Raw genomic sequence first — 20,250 nt, 5'->3', positions numbered from 1 at the left:
GCTTCAAATTCTCACTATATCCCCTCAGAGTTCGCAGACTTGCAGTGCCGGCCCAGGCCCCCACATCTCTATTCATTATTCAAACATACATGTTTCGCCTTGCTTACTCACGGAATTCTCAGCTTTGTGAAGTTGGATCTAACGAATGAGGATGATATGGTTATACATGGCAGACCTATTTGTGCAATGAGATTTTATATCGCTCTACATCTGTGTGGCCTTGTTCTCTGGTTCTCCTACATTAAAAAAAAAAACATTTAGCAGCATGGTATGTGGCTTCAATGTACAGTGAGAAATGTCTCTTAATTTAGCCGCTGATCCAGGCATGTGCCCGCTGTTGATGGGCATAGATGTCTATACCTGGTATAGGAGGGCAGTATCTGATCATTTGAGGATGCATCTCGCATGTACTGGCAATATCCACATATGCAAGACTGTCCCTTGGCAAATTAATGTGGCTGGAAATAGGAGACTGCAAACTGCTTACGTACATTAAGCCAGATTTATTGACTTTGTCAGTATTTTCTCCTATGTCCCGTCCCCTTTCCTCCATACTGCATGGGGCGTCCCTCGCTAGGCACGTAAACTGAAGCATTTTCACCAGAAAAATGTCTATACCCCTTTAAATGTATGCGCGTGGGGGCATGGCCCCAGGAGCATGCGCTTCCTTGACTCTACCCTCTGGCACCACCATTCAGTCCTCTTTTCCACGTCAACGGGAGCAGACCTAATTAATCCTAGCTGTGGTTGAGGCCCTTGTTGGGCAAGGCGGAAAAGGTGCTAGAATCATACGAGAAAAAGACTGTTTCAAATGCTGCTCTCCACCTGCAACAGGCGAATGCAGGCGCTATGTAAACTGTTGGAAACTAGAAGCTACGGAGGAAGATCTTGAATTTCCTACCAGACATCCTTGTGCACAAACAGGCTTCATTCAAGGTGGGGCTGGCAGAGGCCAAAATAGTGGTGCAAGATATCCTGGAATCCATTGCTGGACATATCGACACAGCTGGCAGAGCAATCTGCGTACCTACAGATATGAGAAGGACGGCATGGCTTAGAGTCACAAAGTTCTTCCACTTATCCACAGATGAGGAACTAGACAAAAAGAAAACGAATTCCCAAACAGCCAAATGACTGGCCATTCTGGCAAAGCCGGCACTCAGGGAATTCGGACAGAGCCAAACCAACCTGGACAGGGGAAGGACCTTTGGCGGCTTCAGGGGCTTCCAGGATCGGAAGGCAAGGCTACCAGAACGGTCCCCCAGCCATCACAAGCGCAAACATCAGTGCACTTCACACAATGGCTTCTTTCAGTCCCCCTGCCAAGCACCAGCCTCAGACCCAAAGAAACAATGAGGGCTCCATCAAGGTGCACAGTTGGCCAGTTGGTGGCAGGCTTTCTCTCCACACTCAGTCCTGGCAGACTCTCTTTTTGGATCCATGGATCCTTTATGGTTTTTGCATGGGTTTCATCTCCCGGACCCTACAGAACCTCCTTAGTCTTCTATCCTCCCTCAAATCGGGACACCAACACTCCTCACAGAGATCTGCTCACTGGTACAAAGTATGGTAGTGGCAGAAGTTCCCCCTCTCAACGAGGCTCATGGTTCTACTCACAGATTTTTGCAATACAGAAAAAAAAAGACTGGCCTTCAAGTGGTTTTGGATCTGTCCTTCCTGAACCTCTGCGCCTCCAGGTTGGACTCCCCGGCAGATGAATCGCTGACAGCCATATGTGGTGTGCCGTGGCCTGCACAGTGGGGTGGCTGATCTGGTTCCCCCCTGCTTGTTGATGTAGAGCATGCATGTAGAGATGTTGGTTTGTTATTAAAGGCAGAAAAGCCCAGAGGGCCAGCTGGATGGCCTTCAATTCGAGGAAGTTGATGTGACTTTTCTGTTCCTCACTCGCCCATGTGCCATGCACACTGTGCACATGTAGGGTAGCTCCCCATCCCTCCATAGAGGAATCCGTAGTGATTGTAGACTCTGGAGGTGGTTGCCTGAAAGATCTGCCCCCACTTAGGTTAGTATTCTGTCTCCACCATAACAGGTCTGGTACGAGGTCCGCCGGGATGGAGACTGCTGCGTTCAGGGAGTCCGTCATTTGGTTCCATGAGGCCATGAGGTGCAGCTGTGCCCGCCTCATCCTGAGCCTGATGTAGGGACTCGCCACAAGCAAACAAGTGTTGCACTGTCCTGACGTCATAAAAGCCCTGAAATTCTATCTAGAAAGGACCAAAGGGTTTCACAAGACGGCTTTATTCATCACCTTCAGTGGCTCTAAGCCAGGGGGCCAAGCCTATAAGGCCTCCATAGCCAGTTGGATGGTCTCGGCCATTCGGGAGGTCTATAAGTCTCAGAAGAAGGAAGTTCCACAAAACCTGCATGCTCACTGAGTTATGACCAAAGTGACGGTGGTCACCTTCCAGAGGCATGTGCCATGGCAAACCATTAGCATAGCAGCTACATGGGCCACTCCATCAGCCTTATGCAAGCATTACTGTTTGGATGGCAGCGCAAGATCTGACGCAGGATTCGGGCAATCGGTCCTGAGGAACCTGTTTTCTTAGGATCGAAAGCATTGCACCTCCCATGGGCATCATTCAATGTTAATAGCCCATGCAGTGTGGAGGAAAGGGGACGGGACATAGGAGTAATTATGTTACTCACTGTAGTGACTAACATACTCGTAGTCCACAGTCCCCTTTCCTCCATAGGTCCCTCCATCCTTCCCCCATTAATAAGATACGTAGTTTAGCAGGTTAATCTGGCTGATGTGTCAAAGCGGACTGAGGTGTGGCGCCGGAGGGCGCAGTCAAGGGAGCGCATGCTTCCGGGCCCACGCCCCTGCGCACATACATTTACATTCTGGTGAAAATTGTTCAGTTTCCATCACTAGCGAAGGACGCCCATGCAGTATGGAGGAAAGGGGACTATGGACTAGGAGAATGTAAGTCACTATGGTGAGTAACTTCTAATTCTTTCATTGTGGTCAGCTGTCCATTCCACCTGCTGAGGACAGTCACAGGCTGACGGATCAGTAGACGAGTTGGAGACAAATTATAAAGTTTAAAGCTGCTTATTAAACAGTAAACTAAGAGTTTTCAGGTCCTTGAGGTGACTGGGTAGTAACTCAATAAGACAACAGAAACTGGTCTACTATGTTGGACAGTAGTCTCAGTCCATCCCTATGACAGAATGCCATCTGCGAGTGTGTGCAATCCTGATTTTATTTGATTTCGGCTATGCGAAATGATGGTGTTTTTCTCTCTCAGAAAGTGGGGTCAGCTAAATAGTCCCCACTTTCAGAGCTCCTTGTTGAAACGTGTAGAACACACATGTATACTCTTCTGGGCCCTGTCAACTGCCACACCAGCAGATGGAATTTGAATTGGCAACATGGCAGCTACCAAATAACATGTGCATTCCTGAAACCGTCTGCAGGATTAAAAATGAATTCCAACAGCCATGGGCTGCCTTTAAAAGTTCTGACAACCATGTTTCCAAATACCTCTAACTACAATCCCTTATTGCCTGGTGGCAGTTCCTTTGTTAAATATAAAAATGAGCCATGCCTGGGTAGATATAGTGGCATATGGGCAGATACAGTTCAAATTGCCAACACTCAATCTGATGACATTTTAATTATCCACTTGGTTAACACGGTCACCTGTAACTACTGAGCCATGGGTGCATTGCATATGGCCCTGGGCAACCCCCAGACAACAGAGTGGCTTGCCCTGGAAAGACATTTGTTCTCTACTGGGCATCTTTGACACCTCCCTGACATGCTGATCTGAGTAATTGTAACAAAGCGTGTGGTATACTCTGAGCTTGGTGTCATGCTGCCCTCACTGATTTCTCTCCTGCTGCCCTCATTGGTTACATGCTGATCTCACTGACTGTTGAAGTTCTCTCCTTGTACATTGCTGGTGTTCAGCCTCGGCGTATTGCTGGTATTCTACTTCTGTAATTGCTTTGACTTGCTGGCCAAATGCTGACATTTCTAACTGATGGCATGATGTCCTCTCCTCCATGCTAAGCATTCTAAATTCACTGTGCCTCATTACAAGTGTGTCGGTAGTTCGTCAGTAAATAAGTCAAATTACTGACAAACTCAAACACTGTTACCAGCATTTGGTCCCGTGGAGTTACCACAGGAATACAAGTGGTGGTAGTTCCCCATTTTTGGAGTCCATAGGACTCCCTGGAGATCTTTGGAGGTAAAGTGGAGGATTTACTGCCAGCAACAAGCTGGAGGCGAATGTGTCACTTTTCCTCTTTGAAATTTGAATTTGGCAGTACAGGAAAAAGTGGTGGTAATTCCGTAGCCGCACTTTTTTCCCTACACTGCCCAACTGTCATTGTTTCCAGATGTACTGACCTCACTGGTTGCTGCATGCTGCCCTCACTGAATTCTAAGATGCTGACCCCACTAATGATGTACTCCCATCATTGATGGCTGAATGGAGCCGCCACCGATTGCTGATGCATGACTACTGCTGATTGTGACATGCTGTTGATGATGTACTGCTGTTACTGATTGCTGGCTCACTGCCGATGTGTTACCCCCACTGATCCCTAATGTGGTGCCCTCAATCATATGTCACATGCTACCTTCATTGAATGCTAAACAAACCAGAACATGTATTGCAGATATGCTGCCCTGACTGATTGCTGACTTTTTGTCCTTATTGATTTACGATGCATGGCCATCAATAATTGCTTATTTTGGACATGCTCACTGTAATTAACTTCCGGGGCACCAGTGGTCCAGGGATGAATATCGGTTTCTAAGCCATCAATCAGCCCCACAGCTCTAGTGCACCAGAAGGGATCCGAACAGTTTGGAAACACAAGCAAATTATAAACCTCCCTGTTCAATTTTGGTAACTTGGAGAGAACTGCAAGTTCATCTCCGCAAGGTCGTGGATCGTTGGTTAGTTGCAACACAGTGAAAATACAATTACCCAATGATAAAAGGGACTGTCCAGTCAAGGTTGTATAAAAATATCTACTTTATTATTATCACAACAGACACACAGTACAGAATACAACCCACCCTGTAAAGGAATGCAGAAGACAGACAATTTTAAGAAGAAAAGGGGATGCACTCAATATACTGACAGGAGCCTAGTGGGTAAAGTAATTCATCGCAATAGTTCAAGGATACTTGGTGTTGGCACAAAGGGAGCAACGGGTCGTAAAAGGTCACTAGTGGCCTTCGGAGAAGGACCAGGGGGACAGAACCACGATGTATCTTGTGCTTGTAGAGGTTTTTAGTGCTTGGCAGGGTCGAGTCGGTTTCATAGCACTTTGCAGCTCCTGGGAAAGAGTTCAAGACGGGAGACAGCTGTGTGTATCAGGCAGAAGGCAGTTCGGTGGGCTAGATTGGACGGACTGCTGCATGCATGCCTACACGACGGCTTGGGGTCCGAAATTTGTTTTCTCAGTGCTGGTTGGCAGGTCGGAAGCACTGGTCAAGGCATCTGGGGCAGCTTTAGCGACGGCGGCATAATAGTGAGCGGTGCAGTTGGTTGCAGCTCGAGGGGCTCGACTGCCTCGAAAATGTCCGAAAGGCAGACGCTGGTTGATGCTTGTTGCTGCACCCCTCCTAGCTTCTTCGCTGGGCTTGTGTCATTCTTTAAGGCGGACTGCCCAAAGCAGAGGAGAGTGTGGCAGGCAACGGCCTTGTCCTTGGTTTGGTTCAGAGAGACTCTGGCACTTCCCACCTAGGAAGCTTGCTTGCAGAGCGTAGCAGGGCATGCTGTGTGCTGGCTGGGTACTGGTTCTGGAGCTGCTGGAGGGTCCTCTGGATTCAGGATCTCCCTCTGTTCCCTGTGAGATGTTTAGGAGAGGGATCTTACTTCCCTCTTTGAAAATCCTGGCCTTCCTTCACTGGCGGAAGCTGTAAGGCAGACTCTACCTTCCACCAGGGTCCAAATGAGTCCTTCTTGTTACTTCTTGCAAAGTCTTCAGATGATCTGCCAAAAGAAGGGCTCAGCCCTCTATTAAAGCCAAATGGGCTGCAGTGATGGGTATAGGCTACGCCTACCTTAAATAACGCATCCTGGGTCCCAATCAACAATCTCCTGTATGCATGAGGTCATAACCAGAGTGCTTTGCACTCATCTTCCTGTCAGTTGTGGATTAAAAGGTCTCTCTGGTTAATTGAGCTCTCTGTGGTTCCTGCATAAAGCGGCAGGTCTCCCTGAAAGCTGTGGTGAGACCATACTTTTGGTCGCAGCCAAACGCAGCCAAACGCCATTTTCGTACCTTTGAATGGGGTCACCCTGCAGGGATGACTATTTTAAATACATAGTCCCAGACATGACACGTCACTGCCCTTAATACTGGGAGGCGGGAGCTGGCTTCTGGTTGACACAGTGCATATCAAAGATTATTGGAGTTTTCCTGTCTTTTGTTAACCTATGCAGCTTTGCAGCCAGGCCCAATGTGGGCCTGTTTGAAGTTTACTCTAATAGTACATTAATTATGTTAAATGCTGACACCATCTGCAGTGCTTACACAAAAGGCCTGGGTGAATCCATGGAGCCTTTGATAGTTAATTAGGCCGGCCATCGCAGGAGGAATGTTTTGCCTTCCACCTTCTGATATGCCTTGATGTACTCTTAGCTGTCATATTCCAACGAAATATGACAGGGGGGGGGTGGCGCCTGTAGGCTGCGTCCACCCAGAGAACACGAGTCTACGTGTATGTTGTGCGGTGAGCATAGAAAAATGTGTGCGGATTAGCCCCACACATTTTCCGCAGGTTGATCTACCGTCATTCAATTTCATTGACAATTTCTAAAAAAGCCTAGGCGAGTGCACACCCATGGTGCAGATGTTTGAATTCCTCACACTCACCTCACTGCGGATATGATGTCATTATTGATTGCTGACTTGTCTGAATGCTGATCTCATGGTCTCTGGTGCTGATTTTCCTAATTGATGTCCAGCTGATATCACTGATCTCACTGATTTCTAGCATCATGCCCTTAGTGACTTCAGAGCATACTGTTGTTCTGGCTTTACTGACTGACTGTTTTTCTCTTTTCTAGCACACGTCCTTCTATCAGCTGCTCCAGGCTGGCTGGCCGGTGAGTATCTTACTTGAATACTCACTCATGCAAAGGAAAATAAACTTCAGATTTGGGGACATGAGTGAGAAGTGAGCTGCAGTGAACCAGCGTCCAATGTAGTGACAGGGTTGTCAAGCAAGGAAAGAATCATCTCCCCAGGGGCCCCAATACCGTCTTCCCGCCAATGGGATAAGGTAATGAAAGGGTCTAGTTCTGACTCGACCCTAATAAAGCAACTTTCCCATTCATCGGAGCGGTACCAGTGCTGTTAGCTACCATGGGAGGCAGAGGCACTGCTCAGGGACATGCACGCTGGCACATCTAACGACCAAACACATGGGCACCGCTTCTGCCCTCATAGCTCAGTTCATTGCAGACCTAGTTTGAATTTTAAGCCCAAAATGTGCATTTAGACGGTAATTCAAGGAGCCTGTCAAGCCAGACACCAGTAGTCTTACAACCCAGCGGCAGGGGAGCCGACTTATGAATTTCCTGGGGGGGGGGGGTGGGGGCTTAATACAGGAAGTGACATCATTGGCAGTTATAGGACCGCAAATTTGCATATAGTCGCCAACTTGGCGCAACGGCGCGCCTGGGGGTGGAGGCGTGCGCAGCACAGAACAGTGGAAACATTGCCTAGCATGTACTGCATATACTAAAGTCAAGTAAGAAGGAGATTTAAGCCTTCGAGTTGCATTCCAGTAGTCCATCACTGCCCCTACTCCACCCCTCTATAATCATCCAGGTTGTAGTAGCCCTCAAAAGGCAGAGCAACATAACTAGGATGGGAGAACGAAATGCCGTCCCATCCTGTGAGTGTGTCAAACGTCAGAGCAAAGACTATGCGTGTGCCTCCTACCTTGGAGCACAATCTCACTAATTTGGTGCAAATCTCGCAAGTGGAAGCATGGGAATCTCCTGCGTGTTGTGGGCTGCAGACCCCAGATCACATGCTCACTTCTTCAGTGTGAAACTCTGGCCAAGGCTCTTTGGGCAAAAATTCAGGATGGGTCTCACACCTATAATCAGTGTGATATATTGAGTGGGCTCCTCACTCCTTGGAGCATGGTATCAACCGTTGCTGGTAATCTCACAACAGAATGTACAGTTTCACTCTTGGTCATCTCAGTGACCCCATGTATATTAATGGAGTCAGTCTCCCATCTGGGAAGACAATTCTATTTCTATTAAAACACTCTGAATTGTGACTCCAGTTTTCTCGATTTATAGATCCATACCATATTCGTTCAATGTGTGTGCAGGTGTGATAACTTGTGTCTGAGAGAGCTCATTCTTTCATTCAGGAGAGATAAAGGGGTAACAACCCCCTGTATGTGGGATCAGGCTAATTTTGTCCTATGGCCCCTCCAGAAGGAGTGAGCCGGTTTTAAGACCCTGCTGATTCTGCTTTCAGACGGGCTCGAGCCTTCTATCCCTTGCCCCATCAGCCCTCCCAACATCCTGAGTGGCAGCTTATGGACAGCAGGCAGCTCCGGACATGCCTGTTGCCAGTTGAATGTAGACAGATCTACTATTTAGACACTGGGAGAGAGCCATGAATCCACATTGGTGGTGAAGAAGCACTCAACATACAGAACACAATGGTATAGTGTTGCAGTCCTGCTGAGAAATGACAATTCTGAGCATGTGAGCAGTAGGCTGGATCGGTGCTGCCCCATAAAAGGTGTAGAAGCCTCTGTGAGAAGTGGCAGTACTGTCCCAACGGTGTGAAGTGTAGTATTTTCATATTAACTATGCTTCAGAACTTTGGGTTATTGAATAGTGCTGCTACATTCTGAGTAATTCCATCCCTTTAAATATATGAGCTCTTGTATACCACGACAGTGTTGAGTTATTCTGATGATGACAGACTTGCTCAATAGTTCTGGTTCTGTATCATTAAATGTACTTCAGATCTTTAGAGTATCGGAAGGATAGCTTAGGGGCAACGTGCTCGCCTTGGAAGCAAGACGACACATAGCTCCCTCGGTCTGCGCAACACAGGTTCACTCGCTCAGTCCGCGCAAAACAGGTTAGCTCCCTCAGTCCACGCAACACAGGTTCGCTCCCTCAGTCCGCGCTTAGAAACCTCTGGGTAGTACACGCATTATAAATAACCAATTAAAATAAAAAGAAATACATCTGTTGAGAAGTGCTGGGGCCTTGTCAACAAGAGTGTAGCAGCTCAACTGAGAAGTGCTGATGTTGCCCCATCAAAAGTATAGCAGCCCCACTAAGATGAACTAGCATTGCCTCAACAAAAGCATAGTATTATCGCTGAGAAGATTCAACAATTATAGAAGCCCTATTACAGCAGTACCCATGAAGAGTATAGCGAGCTAACTGAGGAGTACCAGCATTGCCTTATTTAAAATATGGCAGCTCTACTAGAAAGTGCTGGCTCATACGCCTCCACTCCCTGCCCATGGCATTCACCGGCACCACGTGCACACTCAGAGACATGCAAACAGTCTCATTTGCCCTCCCCCTGCCCCTGCTCCCTGCCCCCTCCCTAGCTTTGCATCTGTGCCTCCATTTCTAAAAATCGTTTTGGTTTGGGTGTACCTCTACATCTGTGCACCCCTCTTGCCAACAGGGGTGCACATATGTACAAATACACCCAACCCAAAACGATTTTTAGAAATTGAGGGACAGACTTGCTTTGCATCTGTGCCTCCATTTCTAAAAATCCTTCTGGGTTGGGTGTACCTCGACATCTGTGCACCCCTCTTGGCAAGAGGGGTGCGCAGATGTGCAAATACACCCAACCCAAAACGATTTTTAGAAATTAAATTGAGGGACAGATGCAAAGCAAGAACCTCTTGCTTTGCATCTGTCCCACAATTTCTAAACATCGTTTTTCCCCCGCTTTTACCCGGGCCGCCAGAGAGAAACACAGTATGGATGGAACAAAGGGCCATCCATACTGCGTCTCTTCTCTTCGGCCCGCAGCACCGCCCCGTACTGGGCGCCGCTGCCCAGCAGTGAGAAGCAAACGAGACTCTAGCAGGGCACTGTAACATACGCCTCTCATAATATACCAATGAGGGGTGTTTAAATGGGATTCCTAGTGAAAAATAAACCAACCCCTTCCCCTGGGCAACGCCAAGGATTGTTGATTCCGGTGCGAGGCCTATTGTGACATCATTGCCTGGACGGCTCCTTCAGCGTCGCTGTAACTTGGATGTGCGTCATAAAGCGATGGGCACTCTGGAGGGCTCGGACAGACCACTGAGGACAAGAGAGGCGAGCGGGCACGGGAGAGGCGAGCGGGCACGGGAGAGGCTCACAGGGGTGGCTTCCTGGGGCCCAGGGAGGCTTGTGAATAGACGGGGATGCTCCAGCTAGTGATAAGGAAGGGTGTGGGGGTTTCTGGTGTCAAAAGTGGTGTGTGAGGAATGAGGATGTCGCAGCATAAGGGCGACTTCAGGTCACGTGAGGTGGCTTGTGATGATAATGCCTGAAGGACTCCGTTGTGAGGGCTTCTGAGGATTCGCAGAGGCACCTCAAGATATGAAGAGAGTGAGACTAGTAACAAATGACTGGTGGCACCGAGGAACGTGAAGATGGGGCGCTTGTGAAGATGTAAGTCATTTAATGTGGGTACCAGAAGTAATTCAACGATGCGGGAAGAATGCGGAGGCGACGGGCCAGCCATGGAGATAGGCTTGGCGAGACCCGTCTAGATACTTGTGAGGCCACGCAGTGTTGGGGGCTGGGCGAACCATGCCCACTACCACGCGGACCTCTGCCACCGTCCTGGCACGAGGGTCCCACCGCTTCATGGCCTGCAGGCTCGTGCTCACACGGTTTGGGCCTGCAGGCCTAATGAATGAGAGATGGACTCAGTCCTTCCTCTGCAGCCGTTCTGGTGCACGTGTCTGCAGAGGCTCCTTTTATTATTTGTTAAAAGGGCAATACACAGGGGAAGGACACATTCCCTTAAAGGGGCAACACACTTGGGTGGGTCACACACCGCACACAGGATGAGGGGGCTTGAGAGTTCCAAAGGCACTGTTTCCCATGCGAGGAGCAGACTCAGGATGTGTGGGGTTTGTGAGGGTCCCGGGGTCATGTGTGGTGGGAGGCGGGGGGGTGCCTACTCCGGATGTGGGGAGGCTTGTGAGGTTACAGGGAGGCTACCGAGGATGCAGGAGACTCCAGAAGACGCAGTGAATGCAAGTCAATATTCAGGGTCTCACTAGGGCACGAGGGGGGTGGGGGGGCTTGCAGGGTGCAGTGCAGGCTCAGGCTTGAAGCGCACCCAGAGTAAGAATAACCAATTCCCAGGGGTGTCTAAATGGGGATCCTGAACACCTTTGCAGATTAGGGGCTGCCTAGGATAATATTTAGGGGATGGGTGCCGATCTGTTACTGATTAGGAACCCGGGATGTCAGCACCTGCCAGCTTCCTCTTCCTCCTCTGGCAGCACGTGCTCCAGGTGATGAGAGGTGGGGGAAGTGTTTCAGGGGCTCCTACATCCGCTCTGAGGTCACGTGCCCAGCAGTGCCATGTCCTCCCCTTCCTTCCTACACATCAAGCACCTTACTTATAGACTTGGTACTGACAGCTGAGGAGGGGTGGGGGGCATGTAACGATGTAAGCACCCGGTGTCAAAACAGGATTCTTTTTTTATTCCAGAGACAGCCAGGACCTCCAGGCCCACGTGGACACCCAGGGAAGCCGGGACTGCCTGTAAGTAAAATGTTATTTCAGGTGTTTGAAGACCGTGCTGCATGGCACGCGGTGCTCAGGGCTACTACAACTGCGGGTTATTGGAGGGGGGTTACTGGGGTGGAAGAGCAGATGCATGGGCAGAGCTAGGCATCACGCAGTGCCCCACCACCGCAGTGGCAGCTCCGGGCACTCGTTGGAATTAAGGAAAGGAGTACAAAAGGAATTGTTTCAAAGAAGGTAGCAGGCGCTCCTCTCCAGAAAAAACATGGCATGATAACCTGTTCTGAGATGTTCTTTCTGGAGAGGAGTGCCTGCTACCTTTTGTGAAATATGTGTAAGGAACTTGGGGTTGGTCACCCTGAGTTACCTGGGGGCAACCAGACGTGGACTCCCTGCTCACTGTGCTCAGAGAGACAAAGCTTCACCTCACTGATGAGGCCCACCAAGGCTGAAACACGTGTATGGGGTTGCTTTTGGTACTCTTGTTCAGAGAGGAATTGCCATAGAATTTCAGTGCTGGACTGCCCATGTGGGCGGGACAAAGACTGATATGCAAATGGATATTTCCCATCTGTGAAAGGTACAGTGTGCAAAAAGCGTGTGCTGCAAACTCTCATCTCAGAACAGGTTATCATGCCATGTTCTTTCTGGAGAGGAGCGCCTGCTACCTTTTTTGAAGTACAAAAGGAATTGGCAGGATCATGCTACTGGTTATTTTCACTCTACTGCAAATACTTTTTACAGCCACACACCAAGTAACTACATGTTATGTTATGTTATCAGTACTTATATAGTGCACCGTCACCAACGGAATTGGTCATCAGGCGCTCTGGTGGATAGGTAAACGAGAAGGTGGGATGGGTTAGTGAGGTAAAGCGGGAGTAGGATAGTGAGAGGAGTGGTGTACTGTTGACAGCTTCAACTCGGAAGACACCGGGTGCTGAGCTTTGGTGCGAGTATTGGATCGGTGTCCGTCCACGTATGCTGTTGGTGCGGCTTATGTGTTGTTGCAGTGTGATGAAGTGCGTGCGGCTTGTGCGAGAGATGGTTGTGTGAGTTTTTTTAAGTATGCAGAGAGTTTGAGTTTATATCGGTTAGTGGGTTATGTGACATTAACATGCAAGCATTCACAGTTCTGTCTAAGTGTGGCACTTGCTGACCTACATAATTCAGTCAGAGTGTGGCTCTCACCAGTCCTCACAATACCATCCAGATACGGCACAGGCCAGTGCCCACAACTCCATTCAAGTGCGGGACATGCTAACAATCTCAATTCCCTTCAAATGTAGTGCTTGGTAATCTTCATAATTCCGTCTAGATGTGGCACTCGCTAACCTTCACAATATTGTCCAGATGCGACGCAGTGCGAAGCTAGGAAATCCGCTTAAGTTTGGCACATGCTAACAATCGAGTTCGGTCTAGGTGTGGCACATGCTAACATTCACAATCCTGTCTAGATACGGGGCAGGCAAATGTTCTCAAATTCTAAGTGTGGCACATGCTAACATTCACAATCCTGTCTAGATACAGCGCAGGCTAATGTTCTCAAATCCAAATGTGGCACGTGCTAACATTCACAATCCTGTCTAGATAAGGCGCAGTCTAGTGTTCTCAAATTGCTAACAATCAAGTTCCATCTAGGTGTGGCACACGCCAACATCCACAATCCTGTCCTGATACGGCGCAGGCCAATGCCCCCAATTCCAAGTGTGGCACATGCTGACAATCAAGTTCCATCCAGGTGTGGCACATGCTAACATTCACAATCCTGTCTAGATACGGCGCAGGCCGATGCCCCCAATTCCAAGTGTGGCACATGCTGACAATCAAGTTCCATCCAGGTGTGGCACATGCTAACATTCACAATCCTGTCTAGATACAGCACAGGCTAATGTTCTCAATTCTAAGTGTGGGACATGCTACCATCTACAGTTCCATCTAAGTATGCTACTTGCTATTGCACATTATGTAAAATATTTAAAAAAGCATTCCATTAAAATCGTGCTGGCCCTGTTTTAGGAGAAGGACGACGGCAGTATGCATCCTTTCACACATGCATCAGCAATTCGTCCTGCGGCCTGCCCATTGCCCGGCCATCATATAATATGACACCTTAGATAGCATGACATCAACGCGGGTTGAAGTGTCACGAGAAGTCTTTGGGATGTGAACGAGGTTAAAATCCACCGACTCACAGCTGTGTACATAATCTCAGGATGAGGAATTCAGCAAAAAGTACAGAGCCATCTCTTTCCCTCTCCTCAAAGGGGATCCCTTCAGAGGAGTGAGGGTGCCTCCTGTCCACATCTGATCCCTACCACCTAAGGAGTGGTCAATGCTTCCTGCCCAGGTCTGATATAGCCATCTATAAAAGCAGGAAGCGTCAACATCGCTCCCCCCTCCAATAGCACATGATCCAAGCTTATCCCTCTCGGTGCCATTAGACCATGTCCTTCCTTCCGATTGGTCGAAGCATGCTCTGGTCATTAGATTACGGGTCCTCGGCTAGCGGATAATTTACAGATATCGCTCCTTGCCCGACAGTTGCGAGTAGAGCCTTAGCGTGAATAATCTGCCGATGGCCATAGCATCGGCTATTGGATGTCTTTGGCAATGTATCGTGGACAAGCTTGTGCTGCAAGGATTTAGTCAACCCTATCCCAAGTATTCCACTGCCCATCTGAGTCCGGCCGAGCATGAGAACTTGGCTTGGGATGGGCCCTTCTGAATTTCAAGCAAGGAGTGATGCAGATCCCGACCCTTTATGGCTTGGCCTACATGGCAATGCCTGTAATGCCGGCCCAACATGCAAGTGTGGCCAATGTGGGCCCATTGGATGAGTTACTTCACTCTGCAGCTAGTAGTTTGGACCTGTGTTACAGACAAATATTCTTTAAAATGCACAAGTACCAACAGATTTTACCAAAACAACTCCCCTTTCAGTTTAATACAAAGCAAACCAATTGCCATTTGCGACTGTGGGCTACTTTTCATTGGTGCCCGAGCCATTTGTATGCCCCTGGTGGGTGACGGGACTGCCAGAGTGTTTATTGGAAGAAGATGTTCCTCCCTTCCCCTTGTGGGACCCCTCATACCTGTTTGCAGGAATGTATTCTGCACGCATTCGAGGGTAGCTACCACAGCATGCCCCACTGGCTTCCATAAACTTTAAGACAAGCAGGTAAAGTTGGACCCAAATTCAAAACAAACTCGTCTCCCTCTCGCTGCCCCTGTTAATATTGGGTATGTAACTTTCATAGTTAGCAAATTACCATGTTTTTTTCATCTTATATATACACACACCAACAAAGCTTCATTTTCGAGGGCCATGTTTAATAATTTTAGGTCCTCATTATAAGTGTGGTAATGGCATGTCTTTCTCTCAATATAAGACGTGTATGGTGGTAACGGATGTGGTTCCTGAAAAATACTGCAGACAGAATTTCAGAACATCTGCATGCAGTATTTTTTTTAATGTCTACTCCCATTTTTAAGTCTGACCATATTTCTCTACAGTTGTGTACCCTACGGCTACTATATCATTTTTTAATAATGCACAAAAGGGTCCTTATTGGCCTTTCTTGGCATCCCATGACAGAAGGGGTCTGAAAGTGGGCACCTCCAATGTCTACTTCTTTTCCACTGCCTTTGTGGGTCCCCCTAAATATGTCTGTTCATGTAGTTGAAGGGATGCACTAGGACATCCCTTTATGCTATCAACTAAATCTAATTCTGTTTTTTTCCACCCAATTTTTACCTACACCCAGTGCTCCAGATAAGATTTTGAGGTGGGAGTATTTTACGCCCTAGCTTTAAACTTTGAGAAGAAATTCGATTTAAAGAGAGTAAAAATGCGTTTTCTCATTTGCAAGAGAGTAAAAAGTATGTCACATCTAGCTGACGTGTTGAAAGAGGTAACACTGTATGAAAAGCATTGCCATGCGTTCTGCATTGGGACAGAAAAGCAGGTTTCTCTCAAAATTAACCTATAAAGCACATTGTGCAGTGGCAACAACACCCTCTCACAAATGGAACCGATGAGCACTAACACTCTGAGTTTCCCTTGCATATAAAGAAAGGGTACAACAGCAGTAGACGTTTTTTAACACTTCGCTCACACAGTGCAGGTCAACAGGGGTAGGAACCGTGCAGGGTTCCCCACACAAACAGAACAGGCGAATCAGGGCAGACCCAATGCAAGCTTTAATCATATGGAACAGGTGGAGATCAGTGCAAGATGTAAAGCAAGAATCTGTGTGATTTTCCCGCTACGGAAATGTTTGAGGGAGAAATGACTGAAGATTATTTGCTCGAAATAATCTTCAGTCATTTCTCGCCGGAACATTCCGATATGCCCAAACCCCTACCCAAACCCCACCCACACCCCTACCCAAACCCCACCCAAACCCTACCCAAACCCCACCCACACCCCTACCCGCACCCCCAACGGACCCCCAACGCCACCCACACCCCCTTACTTACCTTGCCTTCCGTCTCGCTGGACCCTGACACGCCTGTTCCCTTACACTTCCGTGATAGGGAACCGGCGCCGCTGGGCCCTTTTCCCTTTTTTTTTCTTTTTCTTTTTTTTTTGTCAGGCAGCTGCAGCGGTGTACCCCACAACCCCCGCTCACTATACTGTATAGTATGGTGAGCAGGGTGTTGCAGGGGACATAGCCTTCGGTAGTGCACACTCCACTCCTAATATAAAAAAGGTATACCATTGATCTCAGTAGATGATGCTTTCCTCACATAGAACAGGAACGTTGTGAGTCCCAAATATGCAAGATTACCACACTTGGAGCAGATATATTGTAGGTCACAGCAGTATAAGTTCCACTTGCACAGAGAAAGAACTGCATGGGATGGAGCAGTGCAAACACCTCCACACTGAAGAGGTGAATTAAGGGCCTCACCACAGCAGTGCAAGCTACACTCACGTATAACTGGAACATCATAGGCCTCAGCAGTCCAAATTACTGTCACAAAGAACATGCCCAGCATGTGCCTCACTGATACAGCAGTGGGAGAACCACCCACAAAGAACAGGAACAGTTAATTGCCACAGCATTGCAAGATCCTCAAAGATAGAACTAATACAACATTGATGTCTCCTTTACTGTGTAATTGTCTAGGTTTTTGTCTCTTAAAAATAAAAATATGTACAGAAGAGATCAAATGGGCAGAACTTAGAGAAATAATGAAAGGTGTATTGAGTGACTTATCGCGGTGTGTTAGCCTGCATAGTTTGACTAAGTCACTCAGATAAAAACCTAGACAATTACGCAGTAAAGCAGACCTGAAAGATATTGTGTGTTTTGAGGTTCAATAGCAGAATTGTCTTTTGATATTTAATGAAAGTCCTCACTTGCTGGAACTAGTATTACCAACTGTATGCCAATGTTAAGATACAAAGGGTACTATCCCACCAGGATGGGGGCAATGCCCTCCTCTAAGGCCTCCTGTCATCTTCTCTTGTGCCCCTGAGAAGTGTCCTACACACGGTTGCACACCGCATCAAGGGTCTAGTCAGATGCGACCACATCACCCCGGCGCTCATCGACCTTCACTGGCTCTCACTGCACGCTCAAATCCCCTTCAAATCTTACTGCATCATCTATAAGGCAGTCGCCCTCAAATCACCCAGTTATCCTGCAGAGAAACTCAGCATCTAATGCAGACAGCACACCACCAAAAGCCAGCACACGTGCAAATTTGAAATCCGCTGCTGCAAAAATGAAAGGACCAGAAAACAAGCCTTCTCTGCCTATGCCCCAAGATGATGGAACATCCTCCCCGTCAGCATCAAACTTGCCCCCATGCTCCTACAATTCAGAAAAGAACTCAATATCCACTTGTTCAATGAGTTTCTCTTCCTCAACACCTAGGCCATCAGGTTGCTCCCCGTGCCAACTGACTTACTAGATGCTGTCCACGCCTCTCCTCCCCGCGACCCAGCGTCTATATGTTCAAACCGTTTAGGGATGTCAGCTTCAAATGAATAAGTGTTCTAACAAAAGTTCATAGCTTCGTCTAGTTCTCAGTTGGAAAGGTACTGCCCCTTCCCTAGGATTCCAATTAGTTCAATGTCAATCCACTAGGGGTTCCCTTCCCCAAGGTATCAAGTCTCTCAGTTTTCACAACAACACAATTCCTCAGGATTCTTCCCAGCTTTCAGTGTCTTGGCTCTTTCATCAAAATCATAAAGTTCAACTCTTTAAGTTCACTCTTCACAGGCTTCTGTATATATTCAACCATAGACCTATAGATGACTGAAGTGGCTTCTCTTGAGTGTGGCGTATTCGGTCTAGGCGCAGTTGTTGGACCACACTATCCACCAATTACAGGTCACGCAACCGTCACACCTGAGTGGATTCCTTTTCACAGTTGCACCACATGTGCTTCCGCTCAACAGTGGTATCAGACTTGTATTTTGACAGTCTTTTCCAACACTTGTCTTGCCACAATTCACTTGTTGAAGTATCACAACCTTGTCATAGTTTGGCCACAACTTTGTACAATTCCTCTGTTTCTTATGGCTTTAGCCAATGCTTTCTTGTTCTCAACTTCAACACTTCACACTTTATTGTATTAATTGCATTTACTTGCTTTCTTCAGTTTTATCTGTTTCACAGTTCCTTTGTATCGGGGAACATTTTCCTCTGCTTTTCATGCACGTGGCATTAACTCTTCAAAACTTTCCTTTGGTTCAGTATTCAAAATTATTTTCATTCAGCTCCAAAAATAAAGCAATTTCCAATTCCCAGTTCACGCTCGCGCTTGGAATTGCCCTCTTCTCACTCACTTTCATCTTTCTGCATTTGGGCCCTCCAGCGGCCGTTTCAATTGCTTCACAGTTCAGTACCCTTAAACCGCTCTTTTCACAAAGTTCAACAACCTTCTAAACATTGTATGCATCCAGCATCTGCATTTCACCTTTCCGAAGTGGCAATCACATTGCCTCTACTTCCATCTTGCTCAATCGCGAGCGCTCAGACCTACCATCAGCACACAGCTCGCAACACAGCATTCTGGAGTCACACAGCCTCACTTCACTCACCGGGGGGCACTGTCGTCGGTAGCCCTTCTCCGCGCTGGTCGGTTCTTTGTGGCTGCTGCTTCCGGCACGGCAGGCCCCATTTCTTGGGTCTCTGACACCTCAGGCTGTGGGAGAGGGATTTCCCTTGACTTCTGGAGGTCAGTAACCCGCCTCTGCCTTCAGAGACCTGCTGCCAATGCCAGCCACAGTCTACTTCCGCTGCAGCGACTTTGCAGAACCATGGCGCTTCAGGCAAGCATCTCCCTGCTTCTTCCTACATATGCAAGCATTCCGCAGGAGTTCCCGCCCTCTCCTTCTGCTTTCTCATTAGGCTCACCTGAGCGGCCATATATACCTACCCTTTGGCGTCCGGTGCAGAGCTACTCATGTTGATTATACAACGGTCTTGGTATTTGGCATCCCTCTTCCTCGTCCCAGTACCGGAGTGGTGTTCGTGTGTGTTTGAACTAATAAAGAATGCATGTGTGTTACTATGTGGTCTCATCCTTGTCTCAGTACTATAATGGTGTATATTGGGAGATGATTTTCTGACACAATAGGGAAGGGATTGAAAATACCCCATAAAAGCCTGGGGAACATCCGATTCCGGATGAAAGGGAAACGGGGGATACTGTGTCTCGCCCAAGTTTGCCTCACACCCACTCCCCAACTCTCCTCCTAGGTTATCTATCCTCGCATATCCATCCACAGGGTAAGGATCCAACACAGTAGCCTTTCCCTAGCTACCCCCTCAGATTACTTACACCCCCCACCAATCCATAAGTGAGGCCAAGTGCACCCCTCAGCAGCAGCCAATTCCAACTCTGTCTTAGTTGCTAAACACAGGTGCAGCCACTCACTAACAGCCCAGGTCAGGGGGAGCCCAATTAAAACACATGACCATAACTGCTCAGCTGTACGAGCAGAAGGCTGACATTTGGTGAAGTCTGGAGACCGGAGAAGTGTATAAGAAGCACAGGCTCGTGAGACATAGAAGAGTGGAGAAGTGGAAGCAGTAGAGAACAGGAGGAAGTGGTGAGAGCTAAAAGGTTTAGGGAGGGGATGTGGTGTAAATAGAGAAGGAGAAGGGAAGAGGTGCTGCACCAGAGGGACAGAGTGGACAGGAGGAAATGGTGAGAGTTAAGGGGATCTCATAGGGGACGGTAACATCAGAAGGAGATGGTTGCAGGAGGAGGTGATAAAATCAGGATGCAGGAGTGGAAGTCAAGAGGAGGCAGTACAAACCAAACATCAAGACAGACAAAGAGGAGATAACATCAGGAGAAGAGAGTGATACAGAGGAGTGGAAGAAAGAACACCAGAGTGAGGTAGTAATGAAGATGATATAGGGGGGTTGAAAGAGTACTAACAGGGGTAGAACAGGCTGCAGGAGAGAAATCCCAGAGGAGGGGAAAGGATAGAAAAAACAGGCAGAGACACCACAGCAA

The 20,250-nt window shown here is 48.0% G+C and overlaps 1 protein-coding gene across 2 annotated transcripts in view; it reads left to right on the top strand.

Moving 5' to 3' along the window:
* LOC138471851 (collagen alpha-1(II) chain-like) overlaps nt 1-20,250 on the top strand; it is a 1,536,387-nt gene that overhangs the window by 949,760 nt on the left and 566,377 nt on the right. For both annotated transcript variants that reach the window (XM_069609694.1, XM_069609695.1), the window contains 2 exons: nt 7,065-7,103; nt 11,728-11,781. In XM_069609694.1, coding sequence (XP_069465795.1) covers nt 7,065-7,103; nt 11,728-11,781 — 93 coding nt within the window. The remainder of the gene's footprint in view (nt 1-7,064; nt 7,104-11,727; nt 11,782-20,250) is intronic.

Source organism: Ambystoma mexicanum, chromosome 8, assembly GCF_040938575.1.
Source record: "Ambystoma mexicanum isolate Mex_15411 chromosome 8, UKY_AmexF1_1, whole genome shotgun sequence".
NCBI lineage: Eukaryota > Metazoa > Chordata > Amphibia > Caudata > Ambystomatidae > Ambystoma > Ambystoma mexicanum.
This window is presented reverse-complemented; position numbering and strand designations above follow the sequence as displayed.